At 38.8% G+C, this 23,135-nt stretch overlaps 1 protein-coding gene across 1 annotated transcript; it reads right to left on the reverse strand.

The window, feature by feature from the left end:
* Positions 1 to 2,275: 2,275 nt before the first annotated feature.
* Positions 2,276 to 23,098, reverse strand: EXOSC7 (exosome component 7). The gene is made up of 8 exons (XM_055710061.1): positions 22,974 to 23,098; positions 21,844 to 21,945; positions 21,324 to 21,418; positions 15,851 to 16,016; positions 11,339 to 11,409; positions 6,613 to 6,736; positions 5,509 to 5,664; positions 2,276 to 2,411 (listed from the first exon to the last, which is right to left on the reverse strand). The coding sequence occupies exons 1-8, from the start codon at positions 23,028 to 23,030 to the stop codon at positions 2,307 to 2,309; spliced, it is 876 nt and encodes a 291-aa protein (XP_055566036.1). The 5' UTR covers positions 23,031 to 23,098; the 3' UTR covers positions 2,276 to 2,306.
* Positions 23,099 to 23,135: the final 37 nt, after the last annotated feature.

Genomic DNA, 23,135 nt, shown 5'->3' on the forward strand with positions numbered 1-23,135 from the left:
TCATTCTGTGCCTGCTTACACACCTGCAGCAGACCTGGGGGGAGGACACGCATGGTTAGAGGAGGCACTGCAGATACTTGCACCACGTTAATTACAGTCATGCTTGCAGGAAGTGCTTGATATCAAGTACTTTGGGACTGAGGTACCCATTTCTGTATACACAGCTGCTCCACAGGTTGCTCTGTGCTGGCAGCAGACACAGGTGCTCAGGTACCAAGAGTTTGCTTTTTAGGTATCTTGAGCATATACCCTGGATCTCAGATGGGGTAAATATTTGCCATCGTTACTAAAAAGTAAAGGGCAGGCACATATATTTACCTCCACAGAGGTGTCAGTTAAACCTGAAACACACTGAGGTACAGTCCCCCACTCCCCACCCCCACCATTTAGATTGGTAACAATCAATTTAATACGAAAAGAATCTGAAGAGGGGACAAGAAGCATCTTAAATGATGTAACTTGCAAGATGCTTGGAGAACCTTCAGCTGGAAGGCTATGTAGAAACATGCTGTTACTACCATGTTACAAAATTCACCCTGTAAGTAAGTCTGGGCAGCCTTTTTGGTATCCAACCCCAAATCTGTAACAAAACAGGCAACAGCTATTCAGACAATGGCTGTGGTTTAAGACTTGAGATTTAGATTAACCATTTTCTGAAACATTAAAGGATACATGACCAAACAAAAACTGCCTGTGGTAAGTTTAAGGTACTGTAAATGTTCCTCCCTTCCTTTTTAGTTTTTGTTCTACTTTCTTACAAGTAGCTTTGCATGGCAAGAAATGGATCACAGCTACTATAAAGCTGATGTCAGGTTAGTCTTTGCCTCACATAGAATAACTCTACTGGAGTGATTAAAAAGAGTATGTGTAACCATTGTCACTTCTTGGCTGTATTACTACGTACCACTATTGCAACTTAACTAAGCCATTACTTAAGAATACTGAAAAAATCCCACCTCTTCAGAACAGACATTTTGGGTAAGTTTTGTGGGACAATTTATTTATATATATTTATTTAACCTGCCTGCTCATTTTAGTAGTGGCTACACATATCTTAAATACACAGTAGTATTGCAGTCACCTTGAACAACTATATGAATGAGCTCTAGGAAAAGGGCTGAAGAGACTTGGGGACCTTAAGTACACCATATATTTTAATGTGATCATGATTATTAGTTTGAGCCATAATATGTTTTAACCTATAGCTACAACTCTCCTTCAGCAAGTCTTCCCCTTCTCCCCATCAGCACGTTCCAGTCAAAATAACGTTCTTAATCTGATGCCAGGAAATTAAAACAGGAAATTCAGAAAATGCTGCCTGAGTAAGAGCTAAAAAATTCCTGGATTATTGTACTAACTTTTGCCATATTTGTTCCAAACAATGTTTCTAATACTTGCCGCAGAAAAATCAACTTCTTGAAAATCAGCTTTTTCCTCTGACTTCTTCCATCTGTTGTCTCTTCCTACCCTGCCAAACAAACAGCTCTAACTGTCTGCTGGGCCAGCCAGTTGGTGTAAGGAGGGAATCCACTGCTTTGAAGACCTGGTGATACAACTTCATTGCATACCTTATCTGTCATCTTCTGTCTTTCCCTATAAAGGATCATTTCTGACAAGTAATATGCTTTTCCAGCTGAAGTATCAAACTCTTAAAAATTAACTTATTTTCCCTTCTAACTTAGCCACAGTGAGAGGTTTTGGCAAGGTTACTATTGTACCTGCTGGCAAAAGGGATAGGCAGAACACTAGAAAGCAAAGAAATCCTGGCTTAAAATATGAAATAGAAACTTGGGACTATGTTGTATTTATAGTAAAATCTAACCATATTTCATTCAAAGAAAAGTAAGGTAATTTGAAGCAAGGCTTCCACCAAGTGCTGTTCTCATCTGGCTGGTGAACAACAACAGAAAAATGTTAAGAGGCCCAAAACCTGGCTTGTGTTGTACGGAGGACAACCCCATATATGCTTTATAACACCGTAGCTGGTCTGCAGAAGTGCAACACATGCAAACAGAATTAAGTGGAACCTACACCAGTCACTCAGGAAAACAGACTCAAGCACTTCCCAGGCAATTGCACCAATTGGTGCTGGTGTGCTTCCTGGGTGTGGACGATTACCCATATGGAAAGCATCTCAAATTTGCTTATTTGCATTTAACTGTAGGTTTCTTTAAAATTTTAAGACATTTTAAAGGCCTCTTAGCCAGAAGGATAAAGGTACTGGAACAAAACCCATCCTTTTCCTATATACAAACTGACAAGATTGCACAATCAATTAGAAACAGGTTTGATCATTTAATAAAAACTCATCCTAGAAATCCAACTTTCTGCCGTGAGGTCCCCAAGCTCTCTTCTTCATCCAAAATCTTCTGAAGGGCTATGTGCAAAGACTTGCCTACTCTTTTTCCTGTCTGCAATGAAAAGAAAAAAACCCAAATTTGTGACATATGCTTATTAAGAGGAAAACAACTGTCACAGAACACTTCCTTTTGACAAATATTTTCCCTTTAATGGTTCATATACACCAGCTGGTATAATAAAAATATGATTTTAATTAAGAAAAATAATGGTGCTCAAAGTTTCATTTTAATTTGATTAAGTTTTGGAAAAATGTACACATAAAAGGCAGTGCTCCCATTCATCAGAGAAGTACTCCATGATCATTATACTAGGTCTGTGCACCACTGAATCACCCAGGAATTCTAATTAAACTCACATCAGGCACAAGCATACATCCAAATTAGCCAGCACATGCAATAAGAAACAATATGCTAGCTGCCAGAGGACAAGAGACACCTGACCAGCAAAGCAGCCTACTAATCCAAAGTTCATTAAACTCTTCTGAATGTGCTCAGAATCAGCGGAGTTAATTTAGACCAGCTCAACACCCTGTCATGTCACCAGAGAAGCCCAGAACACACACTGCCTGTCTATGTGCAGATTCTTCACTATGATATGCAATTCTGTACTGTCCAAGCATCTTAACGGAGTTAACAGAAGGTTTTATTTACAGGAACAAACTCCAGCAGTGGAAAACCATCAGGATTAGTTCCGACACCAGTGTCCACTCTTCCTACATGCACAACTGTACTGTGGAAACTACAGAACAGGGAAACACTGGGCAACGCTGAAATGAAGATCTTAAGGCAGTGGTGCCTGTTACAGCTTTCCCAGGGTTTCTCTAAACAAACTGAAATATTGACTCCACATAGAGATTAAAAGAGCCCACCTATCCCTAAAAAGCCAAAGACAGATTACATTAAACTGAGTTTATTAGCTCCTGATCTATGCAACAAAGTCTATGCATGCCATACAGTTGACCACAAAGCTCTCTCATCTGTTGATGACAACTGCCACCACTGTGGCCACACAAACCTTAAAATAAGGCACGTTTCTAATCGAAGAACCAGGTGACAGGATATAGCCTGTAGTACCAAAAGAAATCTGGGAAGAGCATTGATGCAGCAGGGTAGCTGTCAGCCCTAGACACTGTGAGTCATACTAAATAAAGCGGGGCATGCACAAGAACTGTTACAGCTCTGCACTGGGACGAAGATCACAGCAGCAGTCCAGAGTCCTGACAGGTGATACACTTCGTGCATTCTTCTCAAACGTAGGCCAACACCACGTTAAAGGAAACAGGAACTGTGCAGAGCTTTGGTATTGACACAACACTGCCACCACCTTACTCTTGCTTGCCTCTCTTATGGGACTGGATCATAAGCTCAGTAAAAAAAGCCTAATGCTGGCAGCTTCCCGAAACTTCCCCATGAAGCTGCCTTCCTAAGAGATATGTTCTAGAACATATACAACATATGTCCTAGAACGTATATGTCCTAGATATGTTCTCTACCAGGCAGGGAGAGCTGAACACTCTCTGACCTGCAGCCAAATCATTGGGGAACAAAGGCGTCAAGCAAGGGTTATGCAGCTCCTCCACTGGACGTTCCCAGGTCTTTTTGTTTTACTTGGTATCCTAACCAGGCTGCTGAGTTTAAGGCAGGGTCAAACAGATAATCTCTGACCTTCCAGAAAACATCTTGGTTTCTTCTGATCAGCTTTATCCCTCACTCCTTCAAACTGCTTACCACCCAGGAGGGGAGACTTCTTCCAAAGCAAGTGAGAGACAGCCCAACTCACTGGGTGATCCACTTAAGCTTTTAACTCCTTGCACCAACAAATTCACTAAAGCTCTGAAGCAGAGTAAGACAGTTTCAAGATTTCCCATGGTTACCTGCCATACGCATCTGTGATTAGTGTTTAGATGAGCATTACACAATCCCAAGCACAGCTTTTGAGGGTAGGCTATACAACGGAACTCAGAAGTTCATTTCCTATTTAGAGCTCTATGTAGATGTAACCAATGATCAAAATAGAGACTCCGATCAAAGCTTTGTGCAGATAATTTGCATGAAGGCCAGCTTCTACCACAAACCTGTATCTGACATAAGGACCCATCTCGTCATAACAGCCCCAGAAGCAAAATCTCAAGTCTTCTATGACATTTAATTAGAATTGGACTCAAAATCCATCAAGGAAGATACATCACATGTCCATAAGAAATTTGGTTTCTTTAGGATGCTGTAACACCTCTCTACCCACACTAAGGGGGATAAATGACATCACCGAATGCAAATAAAAAACCCACTGGTACCACCAAGATTAGCACTCTGGATTGACATCATGAAACAGTGAAGTGCCATATATACTCAGCACGTAATTTCCACTTGAGACCAACTGTCTTCAAACTTGGCTCCAATTTCTGCGTTCCTCACTACAGCTGTGCTGAAATTAGTTCTGGATCTCTAGGAAACTGAGCCAGTTTGAAGTATTTAATTGTCATTCTGAGTCCAAGTTCAGAATCCATTTCTCTCTCATGCTCAAGGCCAAACCCAGGCATGAGAATTTATACTGGAGAACAGATTTAAGAAGAGCCTGAAGAAGGGTTTAAAAAAGAATTCTTATGTGGATGTGAACAACATCCAGATACTAGTATTTTCATGAAGTAGGGGCAGATCAGAAACCCAATAAAGGAGCAAAGAAAACCAACAGCAAAATGAGAACAGTAAACTTATCACAAAACAAATGAGTTGTGCTAGAAGAGAACACCTTGCACTAGCAATTCCAACCACCATCTTTACCTCTACAGGGACATTACCATGTTAGAAGTTTTGCTCTTTCAGTCTTTAAGGTTAACAATGAGAGAGGGAAGATATTCTTTAAAAATACTCTCAAAGTTTATCAACTTAGGTTTTGTAGTCTTACAGCCATGAAGTACTTGACTGAAACAAACGTGAGCACCATACACTTCAGACATCTAGAAGTTCTAGATAAAATCCATTCATATAGATTCTGTTTCAAAGGAACTGTGATGTTCAGTGAGTCCCTTGTGCACCTAATCAAAGCGCCAAGATCTCTGCTCTTAAAGTCCTTACTGCAGCTTTTCATATACCCAAGTTCCAGTTCATCCAGTATCACCCAAGACAGTAACTGCTCAGAACTCCTTACCTCCATCATTTCAAAAATACTCTCAGGATCCAGGCTGCCTTTCCCCATTTTCTTCATAGAAGTGAGGGCGCCTTTACTGGTCACAGAAATAAGCAGGCTGGCCAAAGAGCAGGCTTCTTCCTGAAGGGTAGCATCTACCACATGCCTATATCCAATCTGTAAGTTAGTGACAAAATGACATATTAATTTGCAGTTGTCTAAGCTCTTTATTAAGAAGTTAAACTGTGAGTGGCAGCTCTGTTAGTTATCTACGGCCTCCCATCCTAATATCGTGTGCCCTTTGGTAGTGGTCAGAGACCGACTTGACAGCACAGTATCTGAACAGCCTCTGACCCCAAACTGCGTGTACATACAAAACAGAGATGAGATAAGCATGTGACTATTCATACTGTTTTCCCCTCTGACCATCCTTCCATCTATATGAAACCCCATATTCCCCTGTTTCCCCCCTAACTCCAAGCATGGAATTTCCTCCCTCCTAGGTGAAAATTACACATCCTGAGACTCAGGTGAGCCCTCACTTCAGTGACGGCCTTTCTACTGTTTATGCAACTTGCTTAAAAGAAGTGTCAGACAAATTTTCAGGTAACTAAGCAAATCACTAACGCTTGCAATGAAAAATGCAGCATCCAGCAAATTAACTGTTAGCTGTGTGCTATATACAGAAAAGGAAAAAAAAACCTGTTTGAAAGGGAAGGACAGTATTGCACCATGAAAACAAGAGTTCTGTCCCCAGCAACAAATACTCGTGTAGTAGCTCACACACCCTCTGCGCCTCACAACAATGACCGTTTGTTTTAACATACTGAAGTATCTGCTGCTCTGGATGTTGAGCAAGGAGTAGATGAAAAATAATAAACAACTCTTCTGCATGCAAGAAGATGCATTTTAAGAATGCCTTAAGTAGAAACCTGCAAGTCAGAGGTGGAAAATAGAAACCCTTATTTGGTAAAAGTTCTTAATTAGGAGATCAAAGTTGAACAAGTACATACATTGTAGATGCTGACTATTTCTGTAGCACAAATTCCATCTCTAAGATAAAAAAATAAACATCAGGTGGAGCTGAAGTCTCTAGGTAGAAGGTCAGAAATCTGTCAGGCTTACTTTGCTTAGTGTGATGATGCAGGGCACATCATCCACATTAAGTCGAATACAATCATAAGGGTCATCAGACAGCTCAATCTCTTTAGAGCCTTCCTCATCCTCCAGAACACGCACTTTGGGTATTCTGTGGAAACAAAATGTGTGAAATCATTGCCAGAACAAATAACAAATACAGTTGTCATACAGTCTCAACTCCAGAAAGTACCCTTTCCTCTAAATAAGGCTAAATGTTTAGAAAGAAATCCAGAATGTTATCGAAGTATTAACAACTCACTGAGACTAGGAAGAAAACATTCTAAGCTGGAAGATACTTAGGATAAGTTCATCATATGTACATCATTCAGACAGTTAGAATTTGAACTGGTTTTTACACTAACATATTGGGAGATTCTTTTGGAATGTGCATAAATCAATTCTGAACAATTCTTTGTACACCTGCCTGGATGTACACGACAGAAATTACCAAGACTCCTTTTGCAGTGTGGTTGCCAACCTTGCAAACAACAGCAGAAGTTGTCAGAATCACAGCAACTGCATGTGACATCAGTAGCAAATACAGGTAGTAAAGCCATTCAGGGAAGAATGACACTAAGGAGATTTGGGTTAGAGGGAAAGAAGACATTAGTAAAATCCTTTTTCTTTAGCAAGATATTCTCGTTCTTTAAGAAGCCAGAAGACTCTACTCCTCTAAGGACAGATATCCAAAAGCAACAACCAGGGATAAAAACCCAGGCAGAAATCCAAGAAATGCTTTCTCCTCAATTGTGAGTGATGAGCTCTCTCACAAATGAGCTAGACAGTCTCCTTATCAGCGGTACATATACTGTACTTGTGAGCGCCATTTAACGGGAGTTTTACAGGATGATTTAATGCCGTTTTCTTAGCATAATGAATGAAGTAATTTAAAACAATTTAGTAGAAGACGGTATCTCCAAGCTGCCAGGAATGTCAGCATCTTATAAACGCTCATTTATCCAGGTGCCCATTAGCATGGCGTACCAACTGAGAGACTTTGCTTCACTGGCCAGTAAAACCCAGACACAGCTCAGCCATACTGCTCTCACTTTTACACATTTGCACTTGAAAACATAAAATATTTCAAGACATCCCTAGAAAGTTAACTTCAGTAACCACGTGGAGTGCAACCACAATCTGGTTTTAGATTAGTACTCTTACAGCAGCATTGCATTTCATAACTAGACTCTGGAGGTTACATTCTTTTACGCATTCTGTACCAAATCTCTTTTAAAGAGGAGGAGATAGGGACTGATTTAGTGAACATTTATCCCAACAACACAAAGTGATTTTTGCTGTTCCCTGGAAGAGTACTTTAGTTAGCTGTGGCTAAGAGTCCTAGACGCAAGTACTTCAAAACAGCTAACCCTGCTTCAATGAGAACAAGCTCCCTACAAGAACACTGGCCTGAGCCAAGCCAGAACTGAAACTTTCAGTAGGCAGAACAACTGCGATGTGTACTTTTTCCTGAAATGAAACTCAAAATGCTTTGCAACTCACTAGAAATACATCAAAGCCTATTTTCAAGTTAAAAACATTCTATTAAAAATTGATGGAATTAAATCACAAGGTGACTAATGCTCAAGCTACACAGGACAATGGACAATAGCCTAGACAAGAAGCATCTATGCCAGAGCAGTGTTTAAAAAACAGGAAGATCTTCAAGAAAATCTGTGAGATTAGGCAATTTTTTACCCCATCCTAAAATAGCTATGAAACCAGAGTAATGTTTGGTCTGCAAGAAAAAGCTGCCAGAATTAATACCCGAAAACTGCTTGCAAGGAGCAGTTTTGGCCAAGAACAGATGAGGGAGGTACAGATTAGAACAACTGCAGAGGCAAAAAGACAGCTGAACAGACACAAGCATCATAGTTGCATAAAAAGAGGATATTTACACACAAAAACTAGTCAACAAGAGAGTAGCACAAAACATTTCCAGAAAACTGGAGATTTCCTCTCCAGGCTTGTGAAGATTTATCTGAAGAGCTAGCTTACATGTTTACTTTGCAAGTTTTATTTTTCTATTTTGATTCCTGCAGCTAATCAGGGCAGAAATCTGCCAGTACAGCAGTACTTGGTCACATAAAAAGCAATGCTCTTTTCTGTGTGCTGCAGACCCAGATTTGCAGACAACTGCAAAACCAGTTCTACCCTTGCAAGCAGGTATCAGTTCTGCCTCTGCCATGCTGCCCAGGAAAAAAACCACATCTGCAAGGCTACTGTGTTATAATAAACCCCGTAGCTTTTGTAACTTGCCCAGTTTCTGTTGCCTCAGTTGCAAGCAGGCACATTCCACAGGATCAAGTTTAATGCCAAGCCCTGGCACAGCTGCTACTTGCACATTTCGCAGTTATCTACCTCCATTATGGTCAAATCCAGCCTTTAAACACCTTAGAGACACAGTTAAGAAAGTTTGACATTGGCTATCTTTTGCACATGATCTTGATACAGTTTTTAGAACACAATGAACAATACAAAACTCCAAGGATCCAAATGTTCCCCCTAAAACAGTTGTATTGTCATTGTTCCATGCCTGAAGGGGATACAATGAGTCAGGTCAGCATACAAAGGCTTTAAATCCCGTAATTCTTGCACAAAATTCTTTAAGTTATGATTTTGGATTTACTTAGCCCTGAAGAAAAATGTGTCCATAGCTATTGTAAAAATGGTTAGAACAAGATTTTAAGGATGAAGTTGAGGTTCTCAAATGCCTATCTGAATATCTAAGAATCTATAGCTGCAAATTAAAAATAGCAGCTTGAGCTCGCTGCTCTTTGTTCCAAGGCTGCAATCAAAGCTTACAAAGATCACAGCACTTATAAAAAAACCTTGGTTGTAAACAGATTATGAAAGGCAAGTAAGACTCAAAGAGGGACACACATGTCAAGCAAAGTTCAGAACACTTACTCTGAAGTGATCTTCAAACTGACATCTTGCTTGGACAACAAAATTTTATGGAGAGAGGGCAGCTACTCTAAACAACCTTGTGTCAATCCAGGGAAAACTTAGTAGGTACCAAGGGAAAGGGAGAGGAATAGTGAATGAGGACTACAGGTTTTCACTTTGAATTTCACCTCTTGACTTTCTAAGCTTGTATGAGATCAGACATATTAGTATTCTCCACCCAAATCAACAGACAGGGTTTTTACAGGTTAAAAATCAATAGGCTCTGCATCATGTCATACTGTACCACATTTTGATTTGATATCTGACTTTCACAAGACTGTGGATGCTTGCCCACAGATTAAAGATTATATGAAGGATACAGCTGTCAAAAGAATAAAAATAAAGCAGAATCATTAAAAAAATTACACCCTCCACGTGGCCCATGTTCCCAAAGGAACAGATTTCCTTTTATTTATTTGTTTTAACCACTTTTTATAGGATTTTCTCTCTATTCAGAACTAGAATTCTGAATAAAGAAATAAGAAAAAAAAGACCTACTTATCTTGTAAATAAAGCACGTGCCTTGGATCTGCAAAACAACTCACAGGGGAGCAACTGTTTCAACCATACAACTTTTGCATCCTGGAAGCTCGCACACAGAGATGTAGGCATTTCTTCCCTTTAGCGTACTGTCAAGTCTTTTGTGAGCCATTACACTTGTGCCAGTATTTCTTAATGCTACAAAAACCAATCTACTGTTAAAAGTTACTGTTGAGAACCTGATTAACACAGGAAATTTCTCAGCAGCATGTACAAGCTGCAGTCTCAGATGGATTCTCCCCTTATCTCCTTTTAAAGTTTTTATAACCTGATACACTGCCTGTCTTCAAAAGTGCATTTTACTCTTCTTCTTGCATGTACTTTTTCAGCTCTAGTACTGTGCGCTGATTCCCTGATGAATAAGCCAGAACCATAACAGTGATTTTAGTAGATCTCTAACCTACAGCTGAAGAGCAATTTGAGATTAATTTTTAAAACATTTATGCCTGAGCCTAACTTTTGCACCTCTTCTAGCTACTTTTGCTACGTTAAGTTTTATAACAAAGCCATTCACTAGGTCCTTTCTCAAGGGTGCTACAAAGCTCTGTATTCCCTTTTACCTATAGCTAAAGAAGATAAAAGCATTACAAAAGATATTATTGAATGTTATCGTTAAAACAAACACAGAGCACTTGCAGCATGCGTTCTACTAGATTTTGTTCTTTGATTCTTTGAATTAAAAATCATGGGGCAAAGTTCTTTTAAAGACACATAATTTCCCACTCCCCACAATCTCTCACTACCGTTTATTCCTCGTAGTTTTAAACAGAACTTTAGACCAACAGTTAATGAGAAAGAACATCAGAAGTGGGAAACTGGGGCTAGTTACAAAGCAGTAGTCACGCTGACAGAGTGCTTCTTATTCAGGAGCACTACATACCAGTAAACACTTTTTATTTTAAACCCACAAGGCCTCCAACTACTTGCAACAAAACCATATGGTTAAGACAATTTTTTTCTGGATCTGGGCTACAGAACAGAAGTTATATTGTGAGCCTGATTGTGCATATAATGCAATACAACACTTTATTATTAAAAACTGAATTAAAGTAACATTAGTTCATGTTACTTACATGCAAATGGACTGCCTTGTATCTGAATGCAAGTTGCCTTAGGTATTTCTTATTTAAATAATTAAGCATTAAAAATGCTTAGCTCACAGAGGATACCTTCTCTTCCACTTCCGATGCCTTTTCACTCCTGTAAAATGAGATCTGTGCTTTACCTTGTGTTAAAGAGAGCTGCCTTCACTGCGATAGAGATTGCATCAAAGAGGTTCCCACCACATTCCAATAACTGGGGAGGAAAAAAAGAATCTCTTTAAAAGAAAATAAGGCTAGTGCCTTTAAACCAAGTCTTTATTTTACTTAAACCTACTTGAAAAGGCACAAAATTAAGAACCAGAACAGGTTTTTTAAAAACAAAGTTGTCTCCAAAGCCTATCTATGAAAAGAAACAACAGATAGGAAATTAAGATTCCAGCCAACTGTATTATACATGCAAAATAAAAGAGTTAACACACTTCATAATAATGTTGATAATACAATTTAACGATAGAAGCTGAAATGAAACCACCGCCGTTATTACTCTTCTTGTGACAAGGCTCTGAACTAGACTATGAACAGAATATTTTTTTATGAACTCACCACATTCATTCCTCAATGTTAAATCAAGCCAATCCATTTTCTATACTTTATTTTAAAAAGGAGTCTCTTTTGAATATTTTAAAAAGGAGTCTCTTTTGAACATCAGCTGGACAAACCCAATTGGTACAATTGTTTTCAAAGCTGCAAAGCAAATTGTCACCCAGAACATGATATGAAAAGGTAGTTATGGGAGGTATAACTACAAAGGTACATTGTGATTTATTCTCTATTCTTTATGGAAAAGGAGTCATCATCGGGTCTGTCTTGTAGCTGAAAAAGATCTAAGGGAATTCTGATGTCAAAGTCTACTTGATAACACTATCATTTGAATTAAAGTGTGTGGAGGAAATCTAACTTAGTTTCTTCCCATGAAGATTAGAAGAACAGTCAAAGAGAACAGCAGCACCGCACGTAGATAAAAAGGACTCCCATAACCACCAATACCTTCTCTAGGCTGACAGACAACTCAGACACGTATTTGGCCATAGTTTAGTGTTAATTCTCTGACAAGCTCTGCTCTCAGCTGCCAGTACTATTCTCTGAACACAAACATCCCCGGCAAGCATTTGAAACTACTTCAGCAAGAACATATGGATGCTTCTCCATTACATCAATGTATGCTGTATGATGAGAGCAAAACAAGTTTTGCAACACTGATTGCATTCATTGTTCTTCAAAATCTATTTAAAAATGAGATAAACTCCCACACTGGGAGCAAATCGTAAATCAGATACTCTGGAAAGACAGTTTATTTTGATGAAGACTGACTGAATTGTATAAAAAGAATGACCAAAGTTGGGATAGAAAGCTAAATACAAAGGTGATCAGATTATTTCTTTGCAAACAGCTGCTGGATACAGAGGTTAACTTGCTGCTTTCAGTCATATCGGATTTTACTGGATAACACAATAAGCCCCACAGTATCTCTGTTATTAAAACACAATAATGTGATGTGCCTGTACTGTTGCTAGGCTTATGTTCTGGCTGCTGTTCTAAAGCCTTATCTGTATTAGTGGCACCTAAAGGCGAGGAACACAACCTGCATCAAGCACAGTACAACAATTCCTCCACAAAGAAATGAACGCTCTTCTCAGCTGAAGCACCTTGTACTGAGATCCCCCCTGATTTTATTTTTTTTCTTGTTAAGGACTAAGGAAGTTTGCACAGCTCTGAGCTACGGGAAGCAAAGGAGTCTTTAGAAAAGTCTGCTTTTAATTTACTGATATGCAAATGAAAAAGTTATCAGGAGTGGGAAAAGAGAAAATATTGCAGACCTTGCCTTATTTGAAGAAATTTTTCCTCCAAAAGGACAAATTTCTAATGCTTTATTTCCAAACGGGGTAGGGCTGGCAGATGGGGGTGGATAGAGAAGATGAGGAAATCCTCTGAGGGATGCTCAGTAGTGAATTGCTAAAATTTCAACAGAATCTAATGCACACGCCCACACCCCCCAACACACAATGTACTGTGATCGGGTGGGGAATGAAAAGAGATTGCACACTATGATCTCCTTGCTCAGCACGGCAGGCTGCTGAGGCAAATTATATGGAGAAGGGTATACATGTATCAAGAACACCCCCAAAAATGTCTAAAAGCTCATTTCTGACATCCATGACTTAGAATAGAAAAGAAATAGAGGGAAACAGAATGGGTGAAAACAGGATTATGATTTTGCAGTACCATGTATCTCCACAAGCTCCTCTTCTAATGTGCAATGCCACTATTATTGAGAAAGAATGCGTATATTTTGAAATCGATGTATGTCCATATGTCTGCATCTTTGTGGCATGTATACTTGAAGTTATTTTCTTTCCAGTCTGACTGTACACAACTATAGCACCTCCCAAGTACACTGACCACTAGAAAATACTTAAGAGATTTTTTAATTGATAAAGCTGTATGACTATGTAAAATATACTGTTTCCTCTTTTAAGGTTGCCTATCTCAAATTTTGTTTATACACAGATGCTGAATATAGATGCTTTGATCAAAGTGTGCATGGCTAAATTACATGGCGATGGAGTATCTCCAGGTTCATAACATTTTTTCTGGCTTTTGTCTTTTGGAATGAGAGACTTGAAAGCAGGTATCCTCCCACTTGACCACAAGGCACCAGTATTTTCACTTACAACAGATTTAAGGCTTATTTTCCCTCTAACTTAACTATGCAACACAAACACCACTGAACAATTTCCAGGAATACTGAAGGAAAACATCATCCAAAGGACTCTCAGTAAGCATTGTTATTATATTTAGAATCTGCCTCCTTCAAATGATGAATAATAGGACTTGTACCTTATATTAGCACAAGTGTCATGCTTCCACTATGTACTATGAAAATAGAGTTCTATAGGAATGATTCAGCAAGAGCAACTTCAGGAAAATCTATAGGCATCAAGCACCTACACCAAGTATAAACTAGCACATGTGATATACATGTCTTCTATTTAGAGAAATAAACAGTACAAATACCTCAAAAAAGTGAAAATACAGAGGCCTGGGTTGGAAAAAAAAAGGGGTGGACAGAATAAGAGACAAATGTTAACAGGATCTTGTTCTAACTGTACTGAGAGGCTCTTCAATGGCTCACACACAAAATCCTGCAGAATATGAGATTAAAAAGACTCATCAAGTTTAGAGTCTTAAATATGAACCTAGCACACATTCTTTATTGGCATTGTAAACAAAGCTAAATGTAAAATTAATCACATATCATAAGTCTTGACACTCATAATTCTGATACAGCTAGTAGCATAAAGATGTCAAGGCTGGTTTTCTCTGTAGCTGTGGACAATCAACACATTTGTCCAGGAAGAATCAAATAATGACCAGTTATACCTCATATGAAAGCTATACAGAACTGTTTCTGCAGCAGTCAGCTTTACAAAAATCTTCGTTTATGCAGTGTTTATACAGTGTTAAGTGGTAGATTGCTTAAATAAGCACAGCATTTAATATTCTATACCTCTGCTTGTAATTACCTAGGAACTAAAGGCCCTGGTGTGATTTCACAGAACTAGCTCTTCATTCTCATTTAAACTATGCCAAGCTCCATTTAAACTACGCCAAGGTGGTGACTAGGACTGTTAAAGCACTCAGCAGGGGTACAGATTTGATCATTTTGTATGCGGCCTAAGTCATGGTATGTACCATATCTACTATAATTAGGCTAATGCTACTGCTTTTTAAACACCTAATGGACTAATTTTCACATTTGTTTAGGTCTTAGTCTAAATGTTCCTGTTTTGTTTAACAAAACCCTGTTTTGGGGAGGTTTTTTTGGCAATACAGCTTAATATTTTGCAAACCATTTCATAGACAGTGGATTCCTGTGAGCAAGATCCCTCAACATATTTTCAGTTACAAATTTGACAAATAGAAACTCAACTTTGGACTAAAAAGAATTCGAAATAATGCTCAGGAGAGTCTGACTTGCAGAATTCTATTAAATTCCCATGACAGAGTGCTCTAAACGTAGCATAGTTCGGAAATTGAGCTGCTGCATGCATGAGATTTATATGCATAAAATTCAGGTTTCATTTTTTAATGGGAACAAATACTCAGTTTTTCTTCTACATTCAAGACATGTATACAACTTTCATAAAAAAGTGCCTAGGCCAAATGTAACTTCTGCCAGAGAAGTTTCTATTTTACTTTACTGAATTAGTATTGATAACAGTGCAAAGAGGTAGACAGGATGGATTATTATGTTAGGGCTAACATATACCCATACTAACTTACATTCATTAGAATGATATATTTGCTGTTACATCTAGCTTGGAAAAAAGTTTAGCCTTCTTTAGTGGCAGATTCCTTGCCAGTATAAGACCACTGATTTTTAACTGAGACAGATTTTGAGTGTTTTATTAGCTCTGCAGTGGAGCAGTGCCATCAAGAAGAGTCGACAAGGAGCAAACTGGAAATAGCAAGTAACTGTTATAGGTAGATTCAGAAGAAAATGGCCATTCACGCTGTGAAGCATTATATGACATTATGAGAAGCTTTTTTCATATGAAAATTCACATGGTTATGCTAAGTCTGTCAGCACCTTTAAAAACCTCCTTGAATCCTTGTTTCATTTCCTTACTTACCAATACGTCAACATAGAGAACCCAGCAGTGCTCTCTGGGATTAATACAAAGTGATTTCAAGTCTATACTGCTCTCACTGCTAAATACTCTGTAGAGTGTATTTGCTATCTCTGTGCCAAGTTCTTCTCCTCCCCGGCCTTCAAATTCAGGAGTAGCATTTGCAGAACTAGATAAAGAAAGAAAAAATACTTTCACTTCTGAAGCAGCCAATAGCCAAAGAAAATTTCTTAAATATAAAGCATTAGAAATATCTAAGGATTTATTTGTACAAGAATAAGCATCCTATCTGTAAGGAAATTATTTCCAATTTGCACAAGAAAACGTCTTGATACAGATAATACACCAACACTTTGCGACAAACTCTGATATTAATTAAAGACCACTATCTTCAGTCCCCAAGTTACAATACCAAAGTTGGTGAATTCTTAGGGATTATTTCTTAAGCACTGTCATCTTCTACCACCTCACTGCTTTCAAAAATCAAGTGAGAGAAATCTGTACTAAGCTCAGAACAGCTAACAAGGCAACCTGTTAAGAGTTGAATGTTTAATTAATAAGGGGGGGGGTTTAAGAAGAGAAAGATGTGATGATATGACAAGTAGAATATGCATTTATTTTTTAAAAAATTGACATGAATGCCTCACCTTAATGGGTAATTTCTTTACTGAGTGTACCCTCCGCTATCAAGCCATTTACAGGCAGCAGCTCATTATTTTCAGCAACTGCAGCTTATGGAGAGAAGCAACTAAAGAACATTTTTTCCAGAAGGGATCTGACAAAAGCACATGGTCTTCACTTCCTTGATTCCAACACAACAAACTTTGTTTATGAGCAGTCATGCAAGAAAGTCCTTGGGTGCTGTAGTGTCGTACACAGCTAAGAACAGAATTCTAACAACAAAACAGGCCTACAAAAAACCAGCCAACCACACACACACAAAACCAACCAACAAACAAAAAACTCCCACCTCTAAGTCACAACACAATACAGCACAAACATCCAAAGACGCATATACAGCAAAATAACAAATATACTGAACCCAACCTCTGGTTTATAGAGAAGGCAAGAGCATTCTCAAGCTGTGGACCTGTGGCACACATAGTGGATCTCGTTTTTGAATAAACTGGTCAGACCTCCCCCAAATTAATTTCTCCTTACAGAACACAGGAAAGGAGGCAACTCCATAGAAGTAGTTTTGATATGTTCAAAATCTACAATAGCAAAGCTTTGCATTCTCGTGGCTGGGCACCTTCCGGTGCAGATTTCTCATGTATGTTTTGTGTTTATATAACGAACAAAAACCTTAGCTCTTCCAACAGGCACACTGCAGGAATACAAACATACAGCAGAAAACAAAGTCTTGAAATATAATCCCTTCACCTTTAAAACAACAACTGAAGAGTTAATGACTTAAACCAAGTGAGCTGTATCAACAAGACTGCAGAGCCCATAAGCTTACACATAATTACTTATTATTATTATTACTTGTAAGAATTACCTCACAGTAATTCTCCAAACTTACTCTTTTGCAGAACTGATAAAAACTCAGAATGTCAGGAAGAGCCACAGAATTTTACAAAAGTTTTTTTTTGCTGCTACTATAAACAGACAACACTATACATGCTTTAAAAAAAATAAATTACTGCCAATCAAGCACTGACATATGCTTCCAGACTACATGCGCCACATGAATAAGCACCGCAAGTGTGACACACTATATTATTCACAGTTGCATTAACAATGGACAACAATTTTATAAGATAGGACCATATCTAAGTATAATTTAATTCTGGAAATATGCTGAATCGGGTCTTCAGGTTGTATTAAACAAGCGCTTATCCATGGAAGCAGCTTTTATGCAAGTTAAGTAAATCACTCTGTTTCAAATGTTCTGTTTAGTTACACAAGCGCTACAATTGCTCTGGTAAGTTGAAAAGAATTCTACAAACCTCAATCTATACCATATTATTCCTATACAGAAGGTTTCATCAAATGTTGTCTTTTTTAATTATAAATGGATGATTTGACAGTGAACAGAAAGAATGTAAGACTCAATACCATTGCAAGTCTCACTGCATCTTAATTCCATTATTATTTTAACACTTCAGTTCCTTGCAATCAAAGTAGTAAAGTTAGCAGGGTACTATTATAATAACTATATGGTAAATACTGCCACCTAATGCTCACAGACTACTGCAGTAATTTACACTGGGTATAATTTGAAAAGGGGTTGCCTAGCACATTAGTAAGAGAAAACGCCAAAAAACCCTTCTTTTATGGAGCACAGAAAGAACTTGGTAGTGGCCAGGTGGAGCACAGAATTTCTACTCCCAAACAGAAAGGTTCTGAAAGTCTTTAAAGTCACATTTGTGTCACATGGTCTAACAATCAAGACTCCTCCTAAGGCATAATGATACTTCTACCACAGATCTCAAAACCCTTGCTGTTACTAGTCAAAACCTTTCTCTCACTGTAGTTAAGTACTTCTCATCTATTTCTCAGGCCATTAATATACCATAATCTACAATGTAAGTAGTCATAGCAGAAATAAAATAGTTAATTAAACAAAAGCTTACAGCCATTTCCCTGGTATACAAAGACTTCATAACACAGAAGATACTCTTCACTTAAAGCTGTATTTACTTCAAGTAACCAATACCAGATTTCTATTCTTGCACCAAAAGAAACATGTAACCATTTAAAACAAGACGACAGATTTAATGTTTCAGAATCAGCGTAAGTTAGTCACCAAACTATTATTCCACTCTACCAGAAGGCAGCCAGAAAGCATCACGTTTATGATGTATCAGGACTGCCAAGGCAGCCCCAGAAATAGATCTGAATTCAGGTCCAGATGCTGTCTAAGCATATTAATATGATTATGGTGATATTTAAGGTCATGACCCTACAAAGAATTGGGCTAACAAGGGTTTGGTCTACTCAAACTGGTAACTCTACTAACATGGGGTTACTGATTCAGGTCTTTGCCTGGTCAGGCATGTCACCACACCTCCCATCAAAAAGAACATCTCCTTACAGAGTTTGAAACTTTCACTCAAGCATCAGCTGGTATTTGGATCTGAAAACTGATCTTGATCCCATCCATTACAAACAATGCATCTTTAATGGAGGAAGTACCCTAAAAAAACCTGTAAAGACATTTTATTATGTCAGAACTCATTAGTTTGCCTCTGCATAGAACAGTTGCCATGATAATAGGTTTATGGTAGGAGAGAGAGAAGGGGAGAAAGGCTCCTCTCCTGCAGCCACCAGTCAAGTGATACCTTCAGTGACTGCACTGAAACTTGTTTGAAATTAACATTTTTCCCCGCAAAACACAATGGAACAATATCTGAGGATCACCTAAAGGCATGCTGATGTGGCTGTTCTGCAATACTGTCATCTCTCATGATTTGAATAATTGCCTTTCATCTATAAATTTAAGATCCTATCTGATCCAGACTCCCATGCAGGGATCACAAATAGGCCCACTTTCCCAGCTGGAACAAAATCATGTCTGGCCTTCAAAGTGGAGGAACAGATGGTCAGACTTGGACAAATACATTCCTTGCTTCCCTAAATCCACAGACAAAATTTAATGCACTCAAATTCAGATGCCTGCTTTTTGTGCATGTTATTTCTTACACTTTGAAAATGATAAATCTTTGCCTCAGTCAAAAAACAAACACACCCCTAACAAGTCAGTATTAGAACAGCCCTAAAACATGAGAAAAGCAAGACACCGCAGGCTTTCAACATCAACAGCCAGAATGACTCTTCTCCAGTGCTGGTAAGTGACGTAAGGACATCACATAGGACATGGATTTGTTCTGTGATAATTAATTTCTAGTATCACAAATAAGTGCCCCAAAAATCATCTCTTCCAGAGACACACATTAAAGCCTGTCTCAAAATGGGACTAAATGTGCTTCTCAAGATTTTAGGTTAATGACTCCGACCAGAGTGAAGAGAAATGGAATTTTGGAGAAGAGAACTATATACATGATCCAGCAAGCGATTATTTTCAGCAGTACAAGAAACCACAGAGGTTTCAGGAAACAAGCAAATTACAATAGCAAACACTGCAGTCTGAGTTTTTATTACTAGTTTCAACAATATAAAAGCCAAGTAGAACATACAGCAACTTCACCAGGAGATGCAAGGCATCAAACCACGCTCATTTACTACCACCCAGTGGCAGCCTGCAAAAGCATCAGAGTACTGACTGGCAGCCTCTCATTTCCCTTTACACAGAACAAGCTGCCTCCACTTCACATTATGTCTTTGGGATCTTTCTGGAGGCTAGGGGTCACCTTGGACAATACATTACTGCACATCTACTCCCATCTCAGTTAGAAAATACAACCTAACATGAATCTAACGAGTTGGAGTTTTTCTAATGGTTATTTACACATGAAAGAAGTGTCACAGAACTGCAAATTCCCACAGACCACTTCTTTCAGTAAGGAAATGTCCCTGCTGTCAGTAGATTTTCTTTATATAGAAACAACCAGAACAAAGCGGGCACTATTTAGGATATTTCACGCATGAGTTTCATAAAGCAGTCAAGCTCTAATGCCCTCTAATGGCAGGACCACATTTGAGAGTATTGTCTCTTCCTGTCTGACATTTTTTGAACAGTAATCATAGACAAACCACTAATTCACAGGTGAGCCCTTCTCTCTACAAACCGTTAGGTTTCCACAGTTAACTAGTACATCGTGATGTACAGAGGCAGTCTTAGATAAAGCTGCATAATGTGGCAGAGCTAAAAACGTTAAGGCACACATAGCCAGTTAGGTCAGAAAGATTATCAGATATACACCTCCTACTTAGCAGCTCTCATACCTTAGCTTTACTAATGATATATTGGTTTAATGTCCGAGTAGCAACATTTTTTATTTTTAATAAAAATAAAAAAAGTCACATGCAAAAAAGCTAACTTGACAGTGTTTTTACGAGGTTCCCAGACCATTCTATTTCATAAAGAACAGATTTAGGAAGTCTGCAAGACACAGATAACTGCAGTTTCAGACAGCAGACAGTCTGGAAAACACTGAGCTGTCACTATGCTATCTCGGAGCAACCTGAAAACAAGAGCTCTCAGTTTTCTTTCAGCTTCCTTCATAACGCAAGCACTGTGAAGACTGTAGGGCTAAATAATAATTCATTTGTAGCGCAAAGCCAGGAATATGATAAAAAAAATTACCATTTTAGTTAATGAAATACGATAACTAAATTTTCTAGTTAACTTTTGCATCTGAAGTTTACAGTCAGGATTTTTCTGTTTTTAAACAAACAGATTTGTACAAAACAACTTCAAACTTTATCCGCTGCTTTCACACACAAAGTAAAGAACAATGTGTATCAGTCAAATCTTTTTTTCTGGAATACTTAATATTTGAAAGAGATTTTTCTCTATTCTATCATCATAAAAAAGACAACTGACAAGTCAGTCTTCTAGTATACTAACCAGTCCACAAAAAACTCCAGGTAACCTTCATCTGGTTTCTCTAACTTCGGTGTCCCCATTTCAGCTTTTACACCTACCAAGATATCGGTGTGTCCCTGTTAAAACAAAAACATATTGCACAAATGGAATTACAAGCACAGAACTACTCATTTAATTTAAATGCCTACCATAAGCTGATATTTCTACCTTTCAGTTATCTGCACTGACCATTCTATCAGAGCGAACTTAAAAGAATGTAAGTTTTTTAAAAAGAGGAAAGGCTTTAGAAGGACAATATTAAGCCTAAGAAGATTCTTCAAATAGTTACAATACATATTAGCTTTCTCTAGATTAAAAAAACACTCTTAACATCCATGACTACTTCTATTGTTTGGTTCTCAAAACCGCTATTTCTGCAGAGCCTTTATAATATTGCACAGTACATTTATCTTCTTCAGAGTCAACACATGCCAGAAGTAGTTTTGTTTCACTCTCACCAGAAGTTTCATCAGCAAGTTACAGAATCCCTACATTTACCTACCAGCTTTACCCTTGCAGATCCACTTGTGTTTGATACAACATCTGTTTCTACTTCTGCACACCTGTAGTCTTCACAGCCACGACCATCTACACGAAGATCCTCCTAAATATGACAATCAATATATTGTGCTTAAGGGACTCAGTAATGAAAAGAAATACAGTAAGTGATTTTAAAGTTTCCTTTTCCTGTGCCAAACAGCAGTAAAAAGGATATAAAAACAACAGCTCATAGCTGCATCACTAACTTTCACTTAAGAGTACAATAGAGTCTTCTCAAAGGTACTTTTCCATTTGCCTCTCATTTATCTACAACTTATAACAAGCTCTCTGAAGACAGACGTGAACTCCTGCAATACGTCCCTCCAATTTCAAAAGAAAGCTTTAGACTGCAAAAGTGTAAAGGTCTTGGCTTTAAAAGGTACTTTACCTAACACAACATGGGTCTTTCCTGGAACAGTCAAGTTCAGTATTTTTATATCTATGTAATTAGGACCCAGTAGACAAAAATAAGCCCCAGCCTTCCAAATGCTTTCATCTGTTTGTATTTAAAAAACAGATAATATGCACCCTCAGATACTATACAGCTTGTCCCCATAAAACTAGTTTTCTTTGCATTAAAATAGTTTCTGTACTTTGCATAAAGTACAGTCCATTTATCTTTGGCATTTCTCCCCAGACGTCGTTAACGCTTCCTCTTTGGTCCACTCACTGTTCCTTAGCTTAGTGAGAGACTAAAACTCCATACAACAGCAAAATTTTGAGAAAGAGCAAGGGAAGAAGGGCAAAAAAGGAGACCGAAAAATGAAAAAAACAAACCCACGTCCTGTTTTCAGCCTGCTTTCTGTTCAGATGCTCTGTTCTCAGTGTGCTTGCATGATTATTACCCCAGAGATTTGCCCCCAGGCACCAGGTAACGGAAGGCTCTCTTTCTCCTCCCCAGTCTACTCGCTCCCATCCCACCCGCCCTCACAGGGAGCAAGCCCGGAGGAGCGGGGACGGGCCTTGCCTCATGCCTCACCGGGCAACGCTGTCACCGGCCGGTCTGAATGACTTCCCGCTCCCCGGGCCTGATCTGCCGTCTCCACGCCGCCCGGGAACCTCCCACAAGGCGCCCGCCGCCAGTGCCGCTACCTGGACGCCATGTACGATGTAGAGCTTCTCCGCCTCACTCAGCACCACGGACGCCATTCCTCCCGCCGCCGGAAGAACGCCTCCCGCACTTCCGCTTCCGGCACCCGCGAGCCGCCGCCACTGGCAACGGCCGTCGCCACACCAGGGAGGGGGCGGGGCCGA

Source organism: Falco cherrug, chromosome 4 (assembly GCF_023634085.1).
Source record: "Falco cherrug isolate bFalChe1 chromosome 4, bFalChe1.pri, whole genome shotgun sequence".
In the NCBI taxonomy this organism is placed as follows: Eukaryota; Metazoa; Chordata; class Aves; order Falconiformes; family Falconidae; genus Falco; species Falco cherrug.